This window comes from Peromyscus maniculatus, chromosome 13, assembly GCF_049852395.1.
Source record: "Peromyscus maniculatus bairdii isolate BWxNUB_F1_BW_parent chromosome 13, HU_Pman_BW_mat_3.1, whole genome shotgun sequence".
Taxonomy (NCBI): Eukaryota; Metazoa; Chordata; class Mammalia; order Rodentia; family Cricetidae; genus Peromyscus; species Peromyscus maniculatus.
Window position 1 is genome coordinate 29,107,989 of NC_134864.1, and position 25,896 is coordinate 29,133,884.

General features: G+C 42.3%; 1 protein-coding gene across 3 annotated transcripts in view; it reads left to right on the plus strand.

Moving 5' to 3' along the window:
- Nucleotides 1-25,896, plus strand: part of Myom1 (myomesin 1) — a 127,417-nt gene that overhangs the window by 97,228 nt on the left and 4,293 nt on the right. For all 3 annotated transcript variants that reach the window (XM_076549895.1, XM_006972255.4, XM_076549896.1), the window contains 12 exons: nt 3,579-3,715; nt 4,333-4,477; nt 5,884-5,943; nt 6,213-6,280; nt 11,791-11,904; nt 12,678-12,765; nt 13,735-13,773; nt 13,868-13,973; nt 21,070-21,233; nt 23,965-24,001; nt 24,502-24,524; nt 25,757-25,812. In XM_076549895.1, the coding sequence (XP_076406010.1) occupies nt 3,579-3,715; nt 4,333-4,477; nt 5,884-5,943; nt 6,213-6,280; nt 11,791-11,904; nt 12,678-12,765; nt 13,735-13,773; nt 13,868-13,973; nt 21,070-21,233; nt 23,965-24,001; nt 24,502-24,524; nt 25,757-25,812 (1,037 nt within the window). The remainder of the gene's footprint in view (nt 1-3,578; nt 3,716-4,332; nt 4,478-5,883; nt 5,944-6,212; nt 6,281-11,790; nt 11,905-12,677; nt 12,766-13,734; nt 13,774-13,867; nt 13,974-21,069; nt 21,234-23,964; nt 24,002-24,501; nt 24,525-25,756; nt 25,813-25,896) is intronic.

Genomic DNA, 25,896 nt, shown 5'->3' on the forward strand with positions numbered 1-25,896 from the left:
GGTGGCACACACCTGTTATCCCAGCACTTGAAAGGAAGAAGCAGGAGTATCAGAAGTTCAAGGTCATTCGGGGCTATACAGAAAAATAGGAAGTTAGAGGCCAGCCTGGGCTACCTGGGATCCTGTCTATAAGAAAGCAAACACACACACACACACACACACACACACACACAAATAGAGAGAGAGAGAGAGGGAGAGAGAGAGGGGAGGGGGAGGGAGAGAGAGAGCACAAAGATAGACGGGAGGAAAGAGAAAGGAAAAGGAATGGAAAGAAAACACATCTCATGCTTCATTCTACAGGGCAGTGTGAGGGTCTGCAGGTGCAGTAAGAGTGGTTTCTGTTCTTCAGTTTTGACCCATGTGTTCTGCGATCACATCGGTATCTCCTAAACATACTCGTTTATATGTCTTAGGCAAGTCTATAATGTTGGCTTGTAATAGAATACTCAAAACTCTAAACAAAGGCAATCTAAAGACTCTTATACTCTTGGAAAATAGGGTAAAGGGCCTCATTCAGAAGAAGAGCCCTTCTGAACTATTTACAAGCCCCTAAATAAGGAACCTTCCATATAAAAGATTAAAGTCCACAGCTGACACCTAAGAGAAGAGAAAGAAAACAACACCAAAAGGCTCACTGGCCCGAAACGATCTCTTACCCATTGGCCAAAGTAGAGATGCCTCCAGAGAAACACAATCTAGTGTTTGAGAAAGCAGATTAAAAAGTGGTCAGATATGCTTCCTCTTTTAAATTAAGAATCTAAAAGATTCCTCAATGCTTACACATATTTTTTCCTTCGTAACTATGGAGTTTCAGGAGATCTTAGCACATGACATTAATGTGTGTTTATTAGCCATAAAACTGGAAAATATTATTGTAGATGATGTTGGAAAAGTTAATTTTGAAAACTATAGGGATAGTGGAGGCCTCCCTGGACATTCTTTGCTCTGTGACCCTGAGCAAATTATCTCCATTTGCCCAGGCTTTGGTTTCTTTTTCTAGGCTTGGCTATTGTGACAGTTCTTAGGACCTCATAAGCAGTTGTTTCTAAGGTACATGTTTACATCCTCTACTCAAGCCTGGTAGAAATGGAAAGAAGCACTAATCTAGTTAGTAAACACTGTTCACGTATCCAGGCAACCATTTCCCCAACAACATTTCCATTTAGGTTAAAAGATGGTGGTGAAGAAGTCAAGACAGGGCGTCACTGTCAGGTTCACATTACCTGGGCCTCCTGCGGTTTGACGATCATGTAGACCTGGAGACAGTATAATTAAGGAAGTCATAACCGACTCACGTTGTTCTCAGCTCCACTGAGATGTCTGATCTTGTGTAAGCCTAAGATCATAATTGTTGCTGCTTGGAGCCAGGGTGACAGCAAACTCTGGCTTCCTTGTCAGAGACCAGCTGTGACAACACGGTTGGCACCCAGGGAGAGCCCAGCGCAAGGACGTGTCTTAAACTCTGAGGGTGAATATCAGGTCCCCAGTCCAGGGAAGTTTTTCTTAGAGCCTTGAAACCGCATTTAAATAGGACAGTTCCAGTGTTTTCTTCCCCGAGCCACAGTGATGACGTCACTAAAGGGCCATTTTCAGAGATCCGCCACCAGGGTCAAAGCAGCAAATCTAATTCCTTAAGTCACACCCACTTCCTCTTGGTCAAGGGAGACATTAAGTTATTTTTATTGTTATAAGGTTTTAAGTATCTCATTTCTCATTGAATGTAAAAATTTTAAATATTCTGTTCCTTTATCCTTTAATATAGCAAACTTTCTTCTGTAATGCCATTTTCAAGACTACTTTGAAAGCCATTAAGCATATGCCTTCAATCTACAAATAATATGTTTTCTAGAACAAATAAACTGCCAGAGAAGGTAATTTGGATCTGAGAAAAGGAAAAGATAAATAAAAAGTATAGATGTAAAAACTGGAAATAATGTGGCCTGCTTTGCCAGTAACAATATTAAACTGCAGTGTGCAGTCAGAGGGTAGAAGAATATGTAGTATCATTAACATCCTGCCTCACAGCTCTCCATCTGTAGACATTTGCTCAAGTCCCACCCACACAAACAATGTATTGTGTACACACAAGCATATATCCATAAATATAGATACAGTGCTATGTGTCTCCTGGTTGTCAACACACTATATTTTGTAATTATAGGGTATTGTTGAAGCAACTGGAGGAAAAAACAGATACCAAAATATTAATAGCCAACATGCATAGAGCGTTTATTACATGCCAGGCCCTTTCTATGGCATTTAGATAGAATGTGTCATTGGCACACACACTGACCCGGAAACGGTTCGTACTGTGGTGGTTTAATTTTAGTGGTTAAGAACATGAGGCCAGGGGAGCTAGTAACTAGACCAGTCGCACATAGCTGATGAAGCCCAAGGGGCTGACTCTAACGCTGTTCCCGTAACCATGCCAGAGTCCGCCTCCATGTATGTACTTGCCGTGTTTGCTCCGGCCCTCAGTGGCCGTTCATCGTGGTCTGTTTCCCTCTAAACGATATTCTTGTGACTCAGGGCAGACAGACCATCAAAGGCTCTCAAGAAGGGCAATCCCTTCCTTCACATTGCCACTCCAAGTCACATCACCCATGTATGAGGACCTCCATGATGGGATCTCCAGACTTTTCTAAAAGATACTTTCTAGTCTCAAGACTTATTTGTAGCAAGGGGTAGACTCTGATCTTGGGAACTGTCTTTTATCTGCTCCACTCACGTTCATTCACACTGGAAAACCACAGTGTTCATCAGAGAAATGGAACTGGGACAAAGAACAGCACAGGATAGCAGGGATCATCATGGGCTTAGCTCTGTGGCCTAGATGTCATGACTCTTACTTAGCATTCAGCTTTCTCATCAGTAACCTTGATGGGGGACAGAGAACTTACTTCCAGTTACTGATCATTATCCACAATTTTAACGTATCCTGTTGTAGCATAGTCAATGGTCTGACGGCCAAGTGAGGCATACAATGTCCGTGTTGACAGGTGAGGACCATAGGCTTAAGGAGGAGAGCAACTGTTCAAGGTCATGTTTCAGCTCCAAAGCCCGTCTTCTCTCTCCAAGTGCAGAATGTCCAAGCAGAGCAAATCTGTAACTGGTTCTGTGGAGTGGATAGAGGAAAATGCAAAGAAAGGCATCTTTGCAGTTTGGCCGCTACACAGCTTGTTCCTAGCAGACTTGGGGCTAGGTGCTGGCCATCCTGGGTCAGCTGAGAACTTTTTTCATTTGTCCTTGTGTATGCCCCTGAATAACCTCGACTAAAGCTGCAGAAGAATCACAGATGTTAACCAGACGTCTCCTATAGACCACTTCATCTTCCCTGTTTTGACAATTGGGACAACTATGATTCAAAAGGGGTGACAACCCAAGGATGACAGCCAAGGCCTCTGTCCCTTATTCTGAGGTCTCCCTGTAACAAGCTCTCTGTCTCTGGGTCTTGCAGGAATCAGGGATCTACATTGCTATTGGTATTGACTTTTTTTTTTTCACTCGTTAGAATGTCTGTATCAATATTGTTGTTTGCCAGTATGATGACTTACTATGTCTATTTTTATTTTTCCTAGCTGTCCCAACTAAGTCAGAGTTGGCAGTTGAAATTTTGGAGAAAGGTCAGGTCCGGTTTTGGATGCAGGCTGAGAAGCTGTCTGGCAATGCCAAAGTCAACTATATATTTAATGAGAAGGAAATTTTTGAAGGGCCGGTAGGCTTCCTCCCTACTTCTTATAATTAAAAATACTTATTTATTTTTAATAGTCTATTTAATTTTTTAAAAATTTCATCCATTGTATTATGTAGACATCATTTCTACTCCCTAACCCCCTTTCCACCTCCTCCATGCCCTCCTGCTCACACTTAGATAATTTAGATCCATGACCTCTTAAACAACCTGCCGAGTCCCTTTAGTGTGGCTTGTATAGAGATGTGTTTAGGGATGACTGCCCGGGACTGGGTAACCTCTGGGGCTTGTCCTGGGACAAGACTGTTTCTCCCTTACTTGGCAGCCATTGCTTGCCTACAACTCTCATTTAGGGATGAGGCCTTGTAGGCGTCCCCCATCCTCACTGCATATCAACTGTGAAGGTCTTGTTTGGGTGAGCCTATTGTTGAGGTCTCAATCTCTTCATAGTCAATTCCTGTTTAATTCATACACCCACATAGTGCTCCTTTTTCCAGGAATAAGATCTTTGAACAATTTGCTTAGTTGTTTAGAAATATTAAAATTCTGATTCTTTGTGGTTTGTTTTGATTTCATTGGGGGTTATTGCCTTCAAATGTTTGCCTCTCTGATTTCCCTGTTTTTATCTTTTTACATTGAAGAAATACAAGATGCACATTGACCGAAACACTGGCGTGATTGAAATGTTCATGGAGAAGTTGCAGGATGAGGACGAGGGCACGTACACATTCCAGATCCAAGATGGGAAAGCAACCGGCCATTCTACTCTTGTTCTCATTGGAGACGGTAAGAATTCTGAGGGACACTCAATGGACACTTGGCTACTTACTTCAGGGCAAATACCTCATGGCTTAAAAGAGGTCCCGTGACTGGTGTCTGGAACTGTTTAATGAATTCCTGCATCAAATTACAAAATCTAGTCAATATTTTCCATGATATCCCATTGCCTCAAAATGAACATAACTTTAAAAGAACACCCAAAATTGTTCCTGACTTTCAGGCTTGGCTGGACTTAGTTTCATATGTAAACAAGTATGCATTACTAAATCCTCCAATCTAGGAAGTTGCAGTATAGCCAGAGCTATATATATATTTATCTGTAACAAACCACAACACTATTTTAACAATCTGTGATTGCTCTAAATTATTAAACTTTGGAAAGAAAAAATGTAAAAGTATGGAATGTGTTCCAAATCTGTCAATCAAATATTATAACTAGACAGTAGAGGTCAGCTGTAATAAATGTCTGTGAAAACCACCATGGTTTAAAAAGTGGCGCTTCACAAGCTGTGAAAGACGGATAGATGTCTATATTTGTAACATGGTTTCATCATGTCCCAGCTTTATAACCTTGGAAAAGTTATTTAGTCTTGGGCCTGGGAGATACTTTTATCAGTAAAGTGCCTGCTGTGCAAAAAATAAGACCTGAGTTCAGACCACCAGGTCCATCAGAAGCCCAGCATAGCAGCATATACTTCTCCCAGTGCTGGGGAAACAGACAGGAGAATCCCTGGGCTTGCTGGTCAGCAAGTCTCACCAAATCAGTGAGCTCCAGGTTTAGTTGGAAAGATTTTCTTTAAGTTATTTTCAAGTATGTGTGTGTTTTTGTGTGAGTATGCAGAGAAGTAGGTTGGAGTTATGGGTAGTTATCAGCTGTCCAGTTTTGGGTGCTGGGACTTGAACTCAGGTCCTGTGCAAGAGCAATGTATGCTCTTAATCACTGAGCCATCTCTCACCCCAAAAACCCTGTCTTAAAAAAATAAGGTGGAGAGCTGGGTGTGGTGGTGCATGGCTTTAATCTCAGCACTTGGGAAGCAGAGGCAGGCAGATCTCTGTGAATTCAAGGCCAACCTGCTCTTAAGTTCCAGGACAGTCAAGGCTACATAGTAAGACCCTGTCTTGGCCTTCTGGCACGCGCACACACACACACACACACACACACACACACACACACACACACACACACACACTCACTCACTCACAGACTCACATACACACAAAGTTAGTTTTCAAAGGCTGTCTCTCTATCTATAAAAATCAGAACAGGCAGGGCCATCACAATCTTGAGTACCATAGTAATGAAAATAGCCGACTCAGCACAGTGGCCGTCACGTGCGTTTCGTCCTCACGTGCATCGTGTGCGTTTGTGCTGCTCAGCTCAACTCCACACTTCCTTGTTTTTCAATTTCTAGTTTACAAGAAGCTCCAGAAAGAGGCTGAATTCCAGCGACAAGAATGGATCAGGAAACAAGGTAAAAATAGATTTTTTTTTTTTGTATAAAGTATTCCAAGGCTATTTCTATAGCAAATTTAAATGAACAGCACTGGTTATGTTAATGCTTGGTAAAAAAAAATTTAAATAGTTATTATTAAATATGTAGACATTAAAAAATTAAAAACTAAATCCATCATTTTAAGAAAATCTGACTTCAGACATAAGTCACCTCGAGATTCAAGGATGAGCTTTGATCTTGCATTTGCAGCTGATTAAAAGACTGCTTATGTCGTTAAAATTTCGTAGGCCCACATTTTGCTGAGTACTTGAGCTGGGAAGTGACTGGCGAATGTAACGTGCTATTGAAATGCAAGGTAAGAGATGGATGCACTTTTAATATTTTATTCAGGAGAAATAAAGATAAAACTGAATGTGGAACAAGGATCTATTTTTCTACTTCCTTTATTTACTATAAAGTGATGGGCAGCAGATACTTTACCCTTTAATGTTATGGAACCTTTGGCTGTAAGAAACAGAGTAAAACAACGTGAACATATGATGAGGAAGGTGACTGGCCTCTTGTCACCCCCGAGCTACAGAATGACATGGACTCTTTAAGCCACAACTTGAGGGTCCCTTCTCCAAAATGATTTGGATCTGAAGTGCTTGGGGTTTAGGGTGAATTTTGTTTTATTTTGGATTTTGGAATATTTTTTTATTTTGTTTGCATAATAAAATGTCTGAGAGAACTCAAATCCAAATAGAAAATTCACTTATGTTTCACATATATTTTAGACGTAGCCTGAAGGCATTTCATGCACTGTTTGGAATAATTTTGCACATGAAGCAAGGCTTTGTGGTGTGGGATGTTCCACTTGTGGCTCCATGCTCTACTGGCTGGTTTTGTGTGTCAGCTTGACACAAGCTAAAGTCACGACAGAGGAAGGAGCTTCAGCTGAGGAAATACCTCCATGAGATCCAGCTATAAGGCGTTTTCTCAATTAGTGATCAACACTCAAACAGGACATCACACAGAGTGGGCTAAGCCATCCCTGGGCTGGTGGTCCTGGGTTCTATAAGAAAGCAGGCTGAGCAAGCCATGGGAAGCAAACCAGTAAGCAGCACCTCTCCATGACCTCTACATCAGCTCCTGCCTCCAGGATCCTGCCCTGTTTGAGTTCCTGTCCTTACGTCCCTCAGTGAAGAAAAGCAATGTAGAGGTGTAAGCCAGATAAACCCTTTCCTCCCCAATTTACTTTTTGGTCATGGTGTTTCATCACAGCAATAGAAACCCTAACTAAGACACATATGCTCAGAAACCTGTAGATTGTGGAGCGCTTGGTTTGGACTTTGGGTTAGGGATGGCCACCTCTGTCAATCTCAGAATGCCACACATTGTTTTTGCTTTAGGCTAAACCTGCATTCTAAGGGGTAGATGATTCCTGGCCCGCCCCAACTCCTGCCTTATTTGGTGAACTTTTCTAAGTCATGAGGTTTGCACAGAAACGTAGCTGAGTGTGTCCAGCTGTGCCTCTCAGTCTCACCTCTGTGCGGCCTTTGGGGACTGGTGGTGTTATTGGTATTTTACTCTTTTGTGGGAGCCCGACACCCAGCTCCCAGATAAGTCACTCATGGAGGCTTATTCTTAATTATGAATGTCCAGCCTTAGCTTAGCGTAGTTTCTTGCCAGCTTTCCTTAACTTATCCCATCTACCTTTTGCCTCTGGGCTTTTCCTGTTTTCTGACCTCTGTAAATCTTATTCTTACTCTGTGGCTTGCTGTGTAGCTGGGTGGCTGGCCCCTGGAGTCCTCCTCCTTCTCTGGCTTCTTGATCCCTCCTCCCAGAGTTCTCCCTCTATATATTCTCTCTCTGCCAGCCCCGCCTGTCCTTTCTCCTGCCTCGCTATTGGCCGTTCAGCTCTTTATTAGACCATCAGGTGTTTTACACAGGCACAGTAACGCAGCTTCACAGAGTTAAACAAATGCTACATAAACAAAAGTGACACACCTTAAAATCTTCTACTACAGACTGGAGTCAATGGAGGAATCGGCAATGGTCTTATAAAGCCGCTGGGAAGGTCGGTGAGGAGGGGATTCAAAATAGCATTCTAAGCTGTCTTACATCTTAGCATATCATTTTTAGCTGAGAAAATCATGAAAGGTTTAGAGGGTTTGGGGATGTAGCTCAGCGGCAGAGCACTTGTCTAGCACGTACAAGGCCCTGAATTTAGTCCCTAACCCTGAATTAAGAGTTTGGGGGAGCTGAGCATGGTGGCACCATCATATCTACTCAGGAGGATCATTTAGGCCTAGAAACTCAAGGACAGCCTAGGGCTTATATAGCAAGACTGCCCAACTCAGAAAAGAAGTTTCCCCCTAATTAAAAAGAAATTTTAGAGAAGGAATTGTTAGGTTAATTAGAGTGGGGTCATGATGGCTAGTGACTCCAGACAAGGACCATGGATCTGGCATAGTCATGGAGCCAAACTACCCGGCCCCTGCCAGGACTGATAAAGTCAAAGAAGCAGGAACTCAGCAGAACGATGCAGGAAAAATCAAATCTAGGTTTCTGCCTCTCGGGAAGGAATAAGCTTCTTGGGAAACTCACTCTCGGCAGCCACAAGAACCTGCAGCTTCCCGGTCACCCTCTGAGCACCTGGCCTGTGCTCTCGCTCAGCATCTCCTCGGCACGGGGCTCTATAAACCACGCCTTCCCTGAAGCCATGTGTCTGGTCCTTCTCCTTTTGTGCCACCTGTGGCTCTCTCGGAGGTGAGCTCTGGTGTCCTCTTCCAATGACTTTTCATCCCCAGAACCAGATCCTGTCCCATGTTCTGAACATCGAAGGGAACCTAAAAGTAGTAATGGCTGTTCACACATCACCTTATCTGGGCTGCTGTTCCAAGGCCCAAAATGGCCTTCAGCTCATCTCAAGGCCCACCTCAGTCATCTCTGTCCGATTTGAACAAACGTTCTACCATAGCTCTTTGCTTCATCACTGGGGCAACTTATGCAAATTTAGCAACTTACTGTTGTACTTTATAGTCCATGGAGTATGTGAGCTAAACATCTAGACTCATGAAACTCACCTGAGCCCCAGGTGCTTTACCCCAAAGGATCGAGGAAGAGCCTCAGCTTGCCCACAAACCAATGTTGGACACTAGTCCACTACAGGAGTCCACATAGACAAACATTCCCATTGCTACCCAAGATGACAGCCCAGGAGACAAAGTCCACCTAGGGCAAGAGCTGGAGGCACTCTGGCTTCAAGAAACCTCAGAGAGATAGGACTACAGGGATGGCTCAATGGACTAGAGCACTGGCCAAGGGGGGTATGATGGCCCAGGCCTTTAATCCTAGCACTTGGAGGCAGAGTGGATCTGTATGAGGTCTAGACCAGCTAAGGCTACAAAGTGAGACCCTGATCAAAAAAAAAAAAGGAGCAGTGGTTGCTCCTATAGAAGACCCAGGCTCAGTTCCCAGCACACACACGGTAGCTCAAAACTGTCTGTAGCTCAGTTCTAGGGGATCCAACATCCTCTTCTGGGCTCTGTGCATACAAGACACACGTGTGGTACACATACATACATGCAGACAACACACACACACACACACTCTAAATAATTTTTTTTAAAGACTGGTGTGCTCAGCAAGTTCAGAGCATTCATTTTCCCAGTTCAGATGCAGATTTTTCAAGTTGGTTATCTTTATCAATGTTTCCTAGTAGCACAATAGATTTCTATAATTTAGAAACCAGTTAATGGCCTTTTGTTTATTGACTTCACTATTGTCTAAACAATATTGCTTCTTATGTTCACTTACTAGATGAAATGTGTGTGTGTGTGTGTGTGTGTGTGTGTGTGTGTGTGTGTGTGTGTGTGTGTGTGTTTTGCAGGGCTTTGTACTCTACCATTGAGCTACATCCACAACCCAGCTGAAATTCTTTCAATGTAGCAAAACATACATACTCTTGTTTATAATGAACATATTAATTACTTTTCTGTTGCTGTGATAAAGTACCATAACCAAGGCATCTTATAAAAGAAAGTGTTTAATTGAGCTTATGGTTCCTGAGGGTTAGAGTCCATAATGGCAGAGCAAAGGCATGGTGATAGAAACAGCTGAGCATGCACATGTCCAACTGCAAGCAAAAAGCAGAGAGAGCACACTGGGAATGGCATGGAGTCCTTTGAAACCTCAAAGCCCACCCCCACTGACACACCTCCACCAACAAGGCCACACCTCCTAATCCTTCCCTAACAGTTCCACTAACTGGGGACCCAGTATTCAAATATATGAGCTCATAGAATTCATCCTCATTCAAACCACCACAAGTAAACATCTCTCCATGTTTTTCTTGCAGTCAGTCATATATCCTCTTACAAGTTGGCCAGTGGGGTCTTTAGGGGTTTTTGTTTTGTTTTTCTGATTTGTATGAAGTTTTTACTCTTTCATACAATTTTAATTTTCAAGAAATACATGAATATATTCTTCTTTGTGAAAAATGTTGTAGAAAAAGCTTAGGATCCCTCTAAGAATATGCAATGGTTTTATCCATCTGAGATTTATATTATGATGTATGTAAGGGTTAGGATCTAAATGCAAAATTCAAAATTTCTAAGTAAGTTATTAAACCTTACTTCCTTTATATGTATATTTGTAATCTTCCTTTATCTCTTTTATAAATTTTTAGATATATATTGGCGCTTACTTATCCTTTTCATTCTGCTGGAAGACTATTTTAATGCTGTAGGAATTGTCTTTCTTTGGATTTAGGATTTTTATTTTTATTTAAGCATTTATGTTAGTATATATGACATCCTTTCTTTTCATATCTACTTAAGAACTTTGAACTGGAGGCAGGGTCTCACAAGTTAGCCAGGCTGCTTACGAACTCCTTCATTCATGGAATCCTCTGATATCAGTGGGACTATTGTACTATACCATTATGCCACATTGATCCAATGACTTTTTTTTTTAAGTTGGAGAGTACTTACTTCTTTGATATCCCTGTAACTAAAGTTTTCTTGGTCCTGCCTGGCCCACAGTCAGGACAAATCTCTCCCACTCGCGTCCCCCAAGTAAACACACTGAGACTTATATTATTTACAAACTGTATGGCCTAATGGCTCAGGCTTCTTGCTAGCTGTTCTTATATCTTAAATTAACCCATTTCTATCAATCTATAAATTGCCACATGGCTCGTGGCTTACCGGTGTCTTAACATGTTGCTTCTCATCACGGCAGCTGGCAGCGTCTCCCTGCCTCCGCCTTCCACCTCCCAGCATTCTCCTCCTCTTTGTCCCACCTACACTAGCCTTCCTGCCTGGCTACTGGCCAACCAGCATTTTATTTATCAATCCATCATAGCAACATATATTTACAGCATACAAGACATCCCACAGCATATCCCTTGCTTTAACTGGTACACAGTACTTCTCCTTGGCATCAATTTTATGCTGGTTTTGAAGCAATTTGGTATTGTACAAGCTGCCCTGATTACTGATCTCTCCACTGCTTTGAGAATGAGCCTGGCAATGGGATAGTTCCCAGTCTATTCCAATCAGTCCTGTATATCCATGCAAAACAGCAGTTCCACTACCCAGTGCAGCATTATTGAATTGTCGTGGAAATAAGATATTAAAACAACTTTTACCACTGGAAATAGAGACCCTATTGATTTAGGTTTGTTCACTGGTGTTCACCTTATTGTAACCCTTTCTCTACTACAGTAATTTGGTACTGATTTCTTTATTAAATCTATATCTTCTGACTCTGGTTCAGGGTTTTTCCTTTAATATCCCAATGTATTAAAAACTGCTTACCATCATAAAAATAACACTTATTTCTTTATTTCAAGGAGGGCAATTATGATTCTTCTTACAGGTGGCAAATATTAAAAAAGAGACTCACATTGTGTGGTACAAAGACGAGCGGGAGATATCAGTGGATGAGAAGCATGACTTTAAGGATGGCATTTGTACTCTGCTCATCACAGAGGTGGGTGGCTACAGACATGAAAGCTGCTGGGTATGTATTACAATTCTCCCAACAGAAACTAGCTTCATCAGTCATTCCATGCTCAAAGGACTCACAGCAGCTTGCATCTGAATGCTATAGGAACTTACTTACAATCCCAATGGTGGAGACAAAGAGTCAGGGGGTCCCCGGGGCTTGGTGGCCAGTCTAGCCAAACTGTAGAACACCAGGTCCTAGTAAGAGACTCTATCTCAGAAAACAAGGTTGGAGCTGGAGAGATAGCTTGGTGGTTAAGAGTACTGGTTGCTCTTCCAGAGGACCTGGATCTGATTTCCTGCATTCACGTGGTGACTCACAGCTACCTGTAACTCCAGTCCTCGGGGATCCAATGTCCTCTTCTATTCACTTTATTGTAATCCTTTCTCAACTAAAATAGTTTGGGCCTGATTTCCTTAGAAATCTATGTCACTGTACCCAGTCCCAACATGCATATGGTGTAGAGACTTATGGGCTGTCAGAACACTCATACACATAAAATAAAAATAAAAGGTTGGAAACAAACAAAGAAGGTATATGGCTCCTGAAGAGTAATACCCAAGGTTGATCTCTGGCCTCTAAGCACATGCATGTTATATGCACATCTATGCATACCCACACAATACACACACACACACACACACACACACACACACACACACACATGCATATATACACACAGAGAGACACACTTATACACACAAATACAACAACCAAATCTGAGCTATGATAAACTGTCATGTTCATTTTCTCCTCAGTTTTCCAAGAAAGATGCTGGATTTTATGAAGTTATCCTGAAAGATGACCGAGGAAAAGATAAGAGCAGACTGAAACTTGTGGATGAAGGTGACTCTACCAGCTGCTGGAATCTGTCTCATGGGTTCTGCAGCTACCAGAATGATGACTGGGGCTGGGCTAGCCACGGAAGTCATGCTGATTTGTGTCCAGTGATTTTTGGTTTAATTGAAATTCCAGCAGAGCAAACTACTGTACTTTTTCAAAAATATTTTCTCTTTTGGACTTCCTAGAAATCAAAAGTATACTTTTGATCCTTAGAGAATTTATAGCCCACACACCACTAGAAGTCTGTTTCCAATTTAAATCATCATTTTTCTCTCAACTCTACAAAAATGTTCTAGGATCAAAACCTTCTGTGAGGAGCATACTAAAAAAGAGCCCATTGTTAAGGGTGGTAAGGAAGATTTAAGTATGAAATTTGAAGCCTTGCAGTTATTAGCAAAGCAAAGCAGTGGTTTCCATTTTTCAGATTTACTAAGGACTAACATATCATGATAATAAGCAGCTACTTATAACCCCACCCTCAACCTCCAGTTCTCCTCCTCAATAGGGCAGGATTGCAGTCAACCAGCAGATGCCTTAGAGTTTGCCTTCCAGCTCCCAGAAGAGCTGGGGCCATGGAGGGCCAGGCAACTAGACAGTTAACTCATTAGGAACTGATATCACAGATAAGAAAACTCCTGTTATTCAAACTAAGGCTTCCTCAGACTTCAGAAGAAAGAGTGTTCCAAAGCCAACAGGCTTCCTGGAAATCTCAAGTGAGGCCTTCCCTAGACTGTTCATACAATATTAATTACAAACAATTCAAGGAAAACATAAGTCAAAACAAGCAGAAACTTTAAAAAATCTTACAAAAATCGAGTTTTTTCACCAAAAAACACTAATTATCAATGGCCAAGACACTTACGGTCTGTTGAATGGCTTTCACTAGACAGGGACTTTTGAAAGCTAATGGCTTGGAATTTGACCTTAAACGGAATATGTTCATGCTAACATTTTGCCTATGACTCTCCTCAGCCTTCCAGGAACTGATGACCGAAGTATGCAGGAAGATAGGTAAGTTACTATTACCTCACCAGAGCGAATGCTTGAGTGTGCTCCTGCCAGGGTGAGCTGACAGCTGCTTGAACTATGCCGTTTTCCTCCTCAGCTCTGTCGGCTACAGACCTGAAAATCCAGAGCACAGCGGAGGGCATCCGGCTGTACTCCTTTGTCACTTACTACCTGGATGATTTGAAAGTTAACTGGTCCCACAAGTAAGTAATGCAAACTGACTTGCTAGGTAGACATTTCCCCACTGGCCAACAGGAATGAAAACAAAAACCCCTTTCAAGTAAGAGGATTCATATTGAGGAACACAGGACATAACCCCTCCCTTACTTCAGGTTAGGCCTTTACCTCAGTGCATGCATAGTGAGGTGCCCATAATGGTTACATGTAGGCAGAATTTTCCTGTCCCACCCACCTGCTCCCAAATAACCAACACGGAGACTTAAGATTACTTATAAATGCTTGGCGAATAGCTCAGGCTTGTTACTAACTAGCTCTTACAACTTAACCCATTTTTATTCATCTATGTGCTGCCCCGAGGCTCGTGGCTTTTAACTCTATCCCATTTTGTGTGTCCAACTTGTTCTCCATCTGGATGGCCACTCTTCTGACTCTTCCTTCCTTCTTCCCATCATGCTGTTTGGCTTTCCCACCTAACTTCCTGCCCAGCTATCAACCTGTCAGTTCTTTATTAACCAATGAGAGTAATACATATTCGTAGTGTACAGAAAGATTATCCCCAGCATTTCCCCCTTTTTGTTTAACTAAAAAGGAAGGCTTTAACTTTATCATAGTAAGATTTTATAAAACAAAAACAGTTATTAAGAATTTCAGTTGCTGGGCATGGTGGTACACACCTTTAATCCCAGCACTTGGTAGGCAGAGGAAGGTGGATTTCTGTGAGTTCAAAGCCAACCTGGTCTACAGAGTGAGTTCCAGGATAGGCTCCAAAGCTACACAGAGAAACCCTGTCTTGAAAAACAAAAAAGAAAACAAACAACAACAACAACAAAAAGAATTATAGTTACAATATACAGTCCATTTGTATTTGACAAAATTAGAGAAAATACTCAATTATATATTCTATCTTGATGAGTCTAAAGTTACACATTTAATTTATCTTTTATTATAACTAAGAAAAAACTGTAACTATGACTCTCTAGTCTTCAATTCCATCAAAGACCCCAGAAGGATGACAGGGACATCTGACTGCCTGGACAGTCACCCTAGGTTCTGTAACGTTGGAGCATCCAGCTATGGCCTGTTATATCTGACAGACATTTCTGTGAAGCAGGAAATTTTGAAGGATTATTCTACCTTGTCTTGGCAAAGTTTGGCAGTCTCCTGGTTTAGACAATAACTGTCAGTAATTGAGGCAAGGGCAGTTTCTTTGCCCAAATGGCTACCTTTTGCAACAAAGAAGGCAAACTCCATATGGAGTTTCTTCTATGCCCATTATCTTCTCTGAAGTAGATTTGTGCTGCCAGGAGCAGACATTTCTCACTGTCATGAAAAGCCTTAGGTTATTAAACATATTAAATGACATATTCTGTAGGTCTTTGAAGTGTTTGAAGACCATCTATCTAAATATATCTGCTTATGACCTTGAAAACATACCTAACATGACTATAAGTTTGACTATTATAGATGACTATCAATCTGTATTTTTAATTATATATTACATTTTTAAATAAGCTGCATAAACATAATATCTTAAACAAGAATAGAAACATACATACAGTATAACAAAATTAACTTTAAATTTGTATCAATATACAAAAATCTATACCAATGTAAAATATGTAAGACTAATAGTTGCTTTTTTGGTTAAAGAGTAGATTCAACAATCTACCCTTTTATCCTATCATTTCTATATCCCCACTTTTTCTTTTCAGAACAAGATCCCTGACTCTAATCTCCTTTGGTTAGTTTTTTTCCTGACCATTATCCATAACAACTTGTAACCAACCCCCCTTAAATGATAATAAATATCCATAACCCAGTTTTTGTTAATGTAGGCATAGTTTTCCAGAGTACTTCCTATTGATTGGGGGCACTGGTAATCTTTGGGGGACTCTGAGAAAATTTAGGATAATTGTCTTAGCTGTAGTATTCTGTGAGGCTAGACTATCTCAGTCAGCAGCCTAAAGTTGTTCTGAATGCAGAATTCTGAGGAGACTGTAATAGAGGCATTTAAAAATGCTGGACCACCTGGGCCATCTGTTTTTCTTGGTGTCTGGTCCCCTTGCTCTGAAAATATATAAACTTTTAAAAGTAACATACAAGTCTGCATTAATACAAGTATAGACTGTGCATTGTGCACAAGTCAGCCAAAGATAATTTTTTGTTATGTGTTTGAGCAGGTAAAATATGCATCATATGCCTTGTAGTTCTTCTAGGCTTATTTTTTATATCTGTAGTCAGGATTTCAGGGGGGTTTTCCCCTATCAAATCTGATTTTCTTTAACTTTGAACAAATACACAGTCTTTTATTTTCTATGGAAATAAAAGAAGAACCTCTTTTCCAAAGTAATGTATCTTTTGACTTCCATTTTGAAGTCAAGAATTTTAAAAATATATAGGTTGGTTTAATCCAGCAGCATTTAAAATCAAATGTCTCTTAGCCGCTATTACTCCTTCCTCAGCAGTCAAAAAATTCAGACAACACAATAACATGCAGTATGCAGACTCTCTTTGTATATTCCATCTTTACATGACTTTTTTCTTTTAAATTACTTTGTTCTCCTTTTAAGGACTTTATTATTTTAAAACTATATTTTTAGTCCATGACTATATATATTCTTTCTTTTCTTTCTACCAAGCCTATATATGTTTTAAAACACATGTAAACCATTTAGAGGATCTTTTTGTCTAAATCTGCCTTCACTGCATATCTCCATCTTTTCCGTCTGCATGAGCAACAAGACTGCAGCATAACTTCAGTCACGGCATGTTGGTGGCTGGCTCCTCCCCCTCCGTTCCCTGGGAGTCATGTACTGCCCCAACTCTAGGAAGTTTCTGGGTCCATGCCGCCACTGAATAGCGTGCCACCCGCTGCTCAGAAACACCATTTAAGTCTTTGGTAGCAGGGCCTCTGAAAAGAGCTGTGCAGTTTTTGCCACTAGCACTGAGCCAGGATCTGTGCCTCTGCTCGCTGCCAGTCAACAGAGCCCAGTCAGAAAATCTGGCTACCAGGAAGCCATGCCCGATTCCATTCTTATATGTTTAGAACCCTTTTTAAAGTTTTATCAGATTTTATGTGGAAATTCTGGCCAAATATGTAGGTGTCATATGTAGGTGGCATTTTCCTGTCCCAACCACCTGCTCCCAAATAACAACATGGAGACTTAAGATTACTTATAAATGCTTGGCGAATAGTTCAGGCTTGTTATTAACTAGCTCTTACAACTTAAGCCATTTCTATTCATCTATGTGCTGCCCTGAGGCTCGTGGCTTTTACCTCAATCCCATTTTGCGTGTCCAACATGTTCCCACCTGGCTGGTGATTCCTTGTGAGCAACCATCCTCCCATTTAACAGTCAGAAAAACTGATATCCCAGGGGCTCTATCCTGGATCCCCCTCACCGACTACAGATGAACTCTTATGGCCTTGCAGCGGCAGCCACCTACATATTCAGTGTATTCATTGTGATTATTCACAGAAGGATTGGATTATTCCACAGCAGCTACAGTATCTTTCTTGTGATCGAAGAAGTGTCATTATTCATAGACATCTCTTTAATGTAGCCTCCACCTGAGACAGCCACGTATAAGCTACCTCCATTCTGCCAGCCATCCAGAGCTGTGCTTGCAGCCCTATATACATTCACTCAACTCGTGTGATCTGAAACAAAACTGAAGCAATGTGTACTTGGAGACCCCAAGTATCCTGTCATCTGTGTTTGTAGCCATATCCCACAGAAGTCTCATCCTGAGAAGATCCCTGGCTTATTACTGTTGGTTACAGCAGCTGGCATAATCAGGTGTTAGCATCTTGCATCTTGCTTGTCCACCCTCAGCAGTGTGGTGACTGTGACTAGCTATAATACATTGCATATTTCAAAAAGCTATAGGAAAGGATTTTGGGGTTTTGTTTTGTTTTTTTGTTTTCCCCAGAGCTGAGGACCGAACCCAGGGCCTTGTGCTTGCTAGGCAAGTGCTTTACCACTGAGCTAAATCCCCAACCCTAGGAAAGGATTTTGAAAGCTTTCATCATAAAGAAATTATAAGCAGGCCAGGTGTGGTGGTGCTCATCTTTAAGCCCAGTAGTCGGAGGCAGAGGACGGCAGAACCTTGTGAGTTTGAGGCCAGACTGGTCTACATAGCGAGTTCCAGGCCTGTCAGGGCTACATAAAAAAAGGAAGGGAGGAAGGGAGGGGAGGAGTGAGGAAAGGGGAGATGGTGGTGCACAGCTATGATAACAATATTTGGAGAGTAGAGGCAGAAGAATTTTAAGTTCAAGGCCAATGTGGGCTAGTAGGGAGCTTCCAGCCAGCTGGGCCGCATAGCAAGATCTTGCCTCAGAAAACAATGTCAAAGTCACATGATGCCGAGGATGGTGGATTACAGCCGCATGCCTATAATTCCAGTACTACAGAGGCAAGAGGATTAAACATTGGAGAGCAACTTGTGCTATGGAACGAAACCTGTCTCAAAACAAGCAAACAAAACCAAAACAGCAGACCTGACATCACCCCATTAAAACACGTATCAGTTAAAAATTAATTTAAAAAAGAGCCTAAGGCTAGTGATGTAGCTCAGTGTTAAAGCACTTGCCTAGTGTGCACTGGGCCCCGAGTTCAATCCCCAGCACCACAAAGAAGAAAGAAGAAAAAAAGAAAAGGGAAAAAGGTAAGCTGAGCAGGTAACCAGACCTGGGTCCCACAGAGCGTTTGTTAGTGTTGACTCATATACAGGCTGGCATTTGATTGGGCTGCTAGGCATTTTCTGAGTTCTAAAAGTAGGAAGCAAAATGCCAGTGTGGAATGCTTGGGCTTTTGGTCCTTTGTTCTCTTTTTTGATGAAAACGGTACAGGGAAGTAATTAAAATTTAAAATAGTCCAAAATCTAGGAAATTCCTCTGTGACACCCAGGACATTATAATATATCAGTCTGAAGAATGAGGGAGCAAAATTAGCTGGATCATCAATCAGAACACTGTGTCTTAGTGTCTTAGAGCCAGTGAGATGGCTCCGTGGGAAAAGGCACTTGGGCCTGAGTTCTGTCCCCAGGATCTAACTGACTCCAACAAATTGTTCTCTGACTTCCACACATGCATTGTAGCATGTACACACACACACACACACACACACACACACACACACACACACACACACACACACACAGTAATAATCAAATAGGTAAATGCAGTGTTTTTAAGTTGTGTCCTTTGTTAAAGAATCATTTATTCAAGGCCTGGAGAGAGAGCTCAGTGGTTAAGAGCACAGACTTACCTTCCAGAGGACCTGAGTTCAATTCTTAGCAACATGTCAGGTGGTTCATATCCACCTGTAACTCCAGCTGCAGAGGGTCTGGCACCCCTGGCCTCTATGGGCACCTGCACTCACGTGTGTATAGCTTCTGCATCACATGTACACATAATTAAAAATAAGTCTTTTGAAAACGTAATTATTTTTTAAAATGAGAGCATTGAAAATAGAGTTTAAGAAACTTGCTGTTGGAGTAGCAAGGCCGGAACTTCCTACAGGTTTGGTCTCATCTACATGAGTTTCTCAAATACTTATTTGCCCACACAAAGTTCAGAGATTGAGAATTGTACCATTGTTTTTCGTAAGTCTGAGGCCAAGTGAGAAGAAAAAGCACACCTTAAAGTGGGCGTTAGCCTTGACTCTGTCTTGATCTTCCTTAGCAAGTCACTTTATTCTGTGGATTTTATTTTTCTCGTGTAAAATCAGAACAATGGAATCCATTCTGTCTAAAGTACTTAACATATAGAAAGCACCATTGTGCGAACCAGACAGAGACTAAATAACTCATGCAAAGCAGAGAACTAACTGTCTTCCTGTCTGACGCTCTAAGAAATGCTGTTATTCAGGCTAAAACCTGCAGGGCACAAACATGTTTCTTTACTTTAGTTTTATGGCATTGAATTGCTAACATATTTACAGATATATTAATACATAGACCTATAGCATGTAGTGTTATAAGAAAAATACTAAATATTTACTGGAAGCTAAAATTTTTTGGTGAAAAAATAAGTTTGCTTTGAAATTTTATTTAAGCTATAAACTTTGCACATTTTTTTTTGGAAAATACACTTATAGATATTAGAAAATAGATTTATAATATGATATCCTCAACAGTTTTGTTTGCCCCTTTATGCACATTTAAAGAACTTTCTTTCTAATTTTTTATCACTCTGTATGTATATATGGTAATTTTACATACTGCTTTTTTCAAGAATGTATTGCTTTGTTTCGTGTGTGTACACGCGCACCTGCCACAGCACACACGGAGGTCAGAGGACAGTTTGCAGGAATCAGTTCTTTCCTTCCACCCTGTGAGCTTCAGGGAATCACTTTGGTTGCCAACCTTGACAGCAAGTACCTTTAGCCTCTGCTCCATCCACTAGCCCTACAGTGCATTTTAAAATTTCCTCACAGCTTCACAAAATCTTCATGAAGTATCCTTTGACAACATGAGAACAGCACTCTGCCACGGCCTCCTTTGGTCTGTAACAGTAGTGTTTCTACACAGTGGGATCACAAGGGCAAGGGCTGTATCTCACTTGTTCTCACACAGGACCACAGCACATGCCTCACGGGTCTTGACAGCCACTCTGTTTGTATTCACTTCTGACTCTACTACCAAGTGTGTATTTATGTGTTTGAAGTAGCTTTGGAGCCACACATGTCAACAGATGTCATGCCCAGATAGATAGTCCCCATCATTGTGTCTTTACTTATCCAGTTTGGCCACAGAACAATTGTGCTAAATATGCATCAAAATCATATGTAGTTTGGCCTTTCACCTTTAAATATCTCCTTAATCCTAGAAATAAACCCAAGCGAAACCAAAGATAATTAGTGCCACTGAGAAGTACTGGTCTTGAAATCTGTCCTGGGGCCCAGGCTATGGGCAGTCAGTTAAGTAGATGTTCAGGCTATCAGTCCCAGGTCCTTGGAATCCAAGTGCGGGGCTTTACGGCCCATAATGACCCTGAAGCAGAACAGCATAAGCAGGCCTCCTGTTTTCTGGGTGTCTATGAAGGTTTATGGTGTACCACCTGATAAGAAACAGAGGAAAGCTCATCAGGAATGACACTTTCTTTCGCCTTCACAGTGGGACTGGCATAAAGTACACCGACAGAGTTAAGAGTGGGGTCACTGGGGAGCAGATCTGGCTGCAGATCAATGAGCCCACTCCAAATGACAAAGGCAAATACGTAATGGAGCTCTTTGATGGCAAGACTGGACACCAGAAGACAGTGGATCTTTCTGGACAAGGTAAACGTACTCATTACAATTCACTGTAGAGTGAACCAGAGGGGAGTGAGGTTATTACACGGTGACATCAAAGAAGTTGGCATTCATGACACTTGGGTTGAGTGGACCTGTTCTGATTGGTTGCTCTGAGTCCCAATCTTTTTTGGAAACCTGACTTGTTTTTAGGTTCAGTTTGATTATATGTCACCTTATATGAATGACGCCATCCTGGTTAGATTTGATTGGCTGAGGACTAGTGTAGGAACTAGACTAAAATAACAGCCTCCAATGCATTTTATTAATAATCGTTTTGGCAAGATAGTCTTAACTATCAAGACTTTAGTGGGCAGACAACCAAGCTGGAGACAGTAAGCTTGGAGAGAAAAGCACAACTCTCACAGGAAGAGAGGTCCGTTGACTCATGATCACCTCCTTAAGAGCGAAGTGTGAAAAGTAATTGTGTGTGGGGACTAAAATCATCCAGTCCAAGAAAGCAGTTGCTGGGACTAGAAAGACTGACTCACTGACCTATCAGAGTTCCCGAAGGTGGACGGTGTGACCAGGAGCAGAGGGGAAAGAGTTGACTCTGAAAATAACGATCATACAGGGCTCCTCTGTCCAAAGCTAGAGAGCAGTGAATGGGAAGAGCCAGAGGAAAATGCTGAGCAGAACAGAGGAGGCTGGGGGTCTAAGTCGGAAGGTCCCAGATGTCTTAGTCATCTGTTGAGGGATTGGGGTTTCTGTAGGTCATGAGGAAGAAAAGAAAGTATCAAGAGAAACGAACAAATGACTTGCAACCATCAAAGATCAAAGTCTTAGTGTATCATAACTCTTCATGGTGTTCATCCTCAGAATAGATTCACAATGTATGACGAGAACCACTTTCCAAGCATGCATTGAGGTGTGTGTGTGTGTGTGTGTGTGTGTGTGTGTGTGTGTGTACAGGCATGCACACACACATGGTGTTGTCTGAATACCCTACTCTCATGCCACCCCTACCTATTTTGCCTTAAAGACTCACCGAAGGATTTGTAGTCACGGGAGAAACCGCAGCAAAGAGGCAAGGGTCTTCTGAGCCACCTTGTCCCAGCGGCGCTGTGGATTTCCCCCACCGTTTTCTGACTGTGGGAAACACAGTAGAAAGAGGAGAGAGCAGTGAGGGAGAGGAGAGGCTTAAAACATCTCAAAAATTAGTTTTAACAACAAAGTTTATGCAGCTACCCCACTTCCAACCCCCTTTAGGACAAAGGGTGTGGATCTTCTCACCAGGGTTGCCATAGCCACCAATCACAGGTTAGCTTGACCACACTCCTTTTTCTGAGTTCAGTGTAGGGACCAGGAAGATTTCTGTGCTACCATCCTGGTTCAGCCTGAATCTCAGTCATTTTTCAGATGAGAAAAAAATAAGACCCAGCAACTTGAAGCTGACTTTATGCCTGTTCATCCATGTATAAAACATGCATATATGGGGTGTGTAGACTAGTATTGTCTAAATATTCTTTAGACTTAAAATATGGGTCTTGGCTGGGGAGATGGCACCACAGGGGGTTTTAGCACTCCCTGTGGAAGTCCGATGGCCTGAGTTCAGTCCCCAGAACCCACAGGAGAAGCTGGATGTGATAGTACACATCTATAATCTCAGTATGTCTGCCCTGAGATGTGGGTGTGAGTCGGGAAACTCGAAGGCCAGCCAGCCCAGCTGAGCAGCAGCAGAGACAAGAGACCCGATCTTACTGAGCACAGCTGGTGAGAACTGACTCCTGAAAGTTGTGTTCCAACCCCTCCACACAAGCCAACCCATACTCTCAACCCACACATGCAAATAAATCATATCTGTGTGTGTCTGTGTGTATGCATGTGTGTGTGTGTGTGTGTGTGTGTGTGTGTGTGTTTCTTGAGCCCCAAAGGAAATGAAAGATGAAATAGAAGGATTTTAAAACAGAGCTGCCTTTTTTCATGATCTCCGTCACGGGTCTTACCCTGACGTCACAGGGATAAGATTATTTTAGAACAGTGTAATTTTCATCTTCTTATCTCACTTGCCCCACCTCTGTGCCAGTGAGAGGACAGAGGAGGGACAGAAGGTGCGGGAGAATATGAGCAAAGACCAATGATTCATATCATGAAATGTCATAACGAAACCCATTATTTTGTATGCTAACAAAAAAATGTATTTAAAAAATCAAAAAGAAAAAAATGTACAGTCTCAGGGCTCCGTTCTGTAATGGACAGCACACTGGACTTCAGGCCAGCCTTAGCATCAATGTGATGACCACTACTCAGTGTGTTCTTCCGCCTACACGGACCAAAAAAAACCTGTCATGAAGACGGTTGAACTGTCTAGCCCAGGAGCCCGCCAGGGATAACTTAACAAGAAAAAGCTTTTTCTTCCCTGTTCTTTTCTCTTCTTTTCCCTCCTTTTCTTCTCAGGATGCTTAGACAACACACCTTTATTTGAAAGACTTTTATCCCCATTTTTTTCTTGGGTGGGACTGATAGCTAACTTTTTTGCTTACGGTTGAAGGGCCCTTGCTGAGATGAAAGCTTCTAGAATCTACTACCTCATATTTTCTACCTAGAGGGTGCTTGTCTTGTTGAGAGCATTTCACTGTAAGGTGAAGCCCTAGGCAGTCTCCTGGAAAGGTCGGCAGTGACCTAGCCTTGGGACTTTAATCAGCCCTGTGTGTCATCAATTCTGACGGAGAAATTTTTAACTTTCTTTCTTTCTTTTTTTTTTTTTTCTCTTTTAAAGCATTTGATGAAGCCTTTGCTGAATTCCAGAGGTTAAAGTAAGTTCCCCTTCCTGGCAACTACCGCTTCTACTCAGTTATGTTCCTGGAACCCTGTGTACCACTTGCCTATCTGAGTACCAGAAAGAGTGTTTTGTTTCAGCAAGCACAGGAAAAGCCCCACTTGACACTTAGCTGAACTGCCAAAGAGCTCTGAACTGGGCCGTGGACTGACTTTCCTCCCCCATCTGTGTGTTAAATGCAGTCCAAGCTTGTTGCAGCTCTTTGTGTTACTCAGAGCAGATTTATAACGGAGAGAACAGCTTTCGAAGCCTACACTGAGGGGTGTGTGTGTGTGTGTGTATGTGTGTGTGTGTGTGTGTATGTGTGTGTGTGTGTATGTGTGTGTGTGTGTGTGTGTGTGTGTGTGTGTGTGTATGAGACAGACAGACAGACAGACAGACAGACACAGAGGACAGAGAAACAGAGAGAGACTACTTGAAGTGATACTAATGAAACTTTTTTTTTTTTTTGTCTGTCTGCCTGTCTCTCAACCACAGACAAGCTGCCATTGCGGAAAAAAGTAAGTAATTGCCTTTCACATTTAGCACAGAGGCAGACTCAAAGTCGAAACTTCATTTTCCCAGTATATCTACAGATGATAATGTTTTTGTTTTTGTTTTTTTCTTGTCGGGCTTGGTGGCATAAGCCTTTAATCGCAGCACTTGGGAGGCAGAGGCAGGGGGGTCTCTGTGAGTTCAAGGCCAGCCTGGTCTACATAGGGAGTTCCAGAACAGCCAGGACTACAGAGTGAGACCCTATCTCAAAACAGAAAATGGATTTTTTTCTCTTCTTTCTTTTATAAATTGTAGGTGCTCTACATATGTTTCCACTTTAGTCTTATGTCTGCAGGAAGGTCTCAGTTATGACACCTGACTCTGGTCCTCTGAAGCCATCCTAAGAAATCTCTTGGTTACAACCATGTGATAGGTATTAGTCACTTGTAGGTACAATGTATCAGAAGATAATTAAACCCAGTGAAGGAAACAAGAGTCTGAAAGACTGTCATTTTAACATTGGGTAAATTCATAGAAACAAGGTTGGAGAGTCACACACAAGTCGAATGAAATGGGCCATAGAATGTGAGGCTGGTAACCACAGTGCCCATGCCAGTCAGGAGTCCCCGGGGTGTGTTACAGAAGGGCTCCTTCATCCCGTGCTCAGACAGACAGACCCAGAGCATGCTCCCTGGCCAACAGCACCAGCCCTAGATTTCAGCACCTCTCACACCTATCACCTTCATCTATATACTCAGCCACAGACAGACCTGCACGGCACGACCAAGAACCAAGACAAGGAAGCGATCTAAGGAAAGCCTCAAAGGAGCCCCCAGAGTACGGCCCTCCAAGGGTACAGCTGGTGCTCCTCACAGAGAAACCATAAAGAGGCCACACCCAACCCCCCCCCCAGCCTCTATATTACCATTTGTTCTGCTCCCTTGACCTTTGACCTGCTGAGCTACAGGAGGGCTGGGGCTGTATAGAGCCATGAGAATTAGACAGCGGGTGTCTAAGAGACACAGTAGTCCCAAGCTGGTGCCTGAGGTACAGGCCCCCGTGCGTGTGCAGTAAGTAAAGAAGAATTAAAGCCAGGGTCACTGAGTCATTTCTTACTCGGCATGTTGAAAGCAGTATTGAAATAACCATCAGGACAGGAAGAACTGACTTGAGAGATTTGTGTCACGAAATGGTTTGGAGGGCATGATCATTGGCCCTCCTCATGGCGGTGTTTAACCAGAAATTCCTGTGCTTGCAGATCGGGCCCGGGTGTTGGGTGGCCTCCCTGACGTTGTCACCATCCAGGAGGGCAAGGTGAGTACAGGGTACCGTTGTCCCCGCCTCCACATGGGGAACAGGTCCCAACAGCTACACTGTGGTCCTTTCCTTTGCATCCTC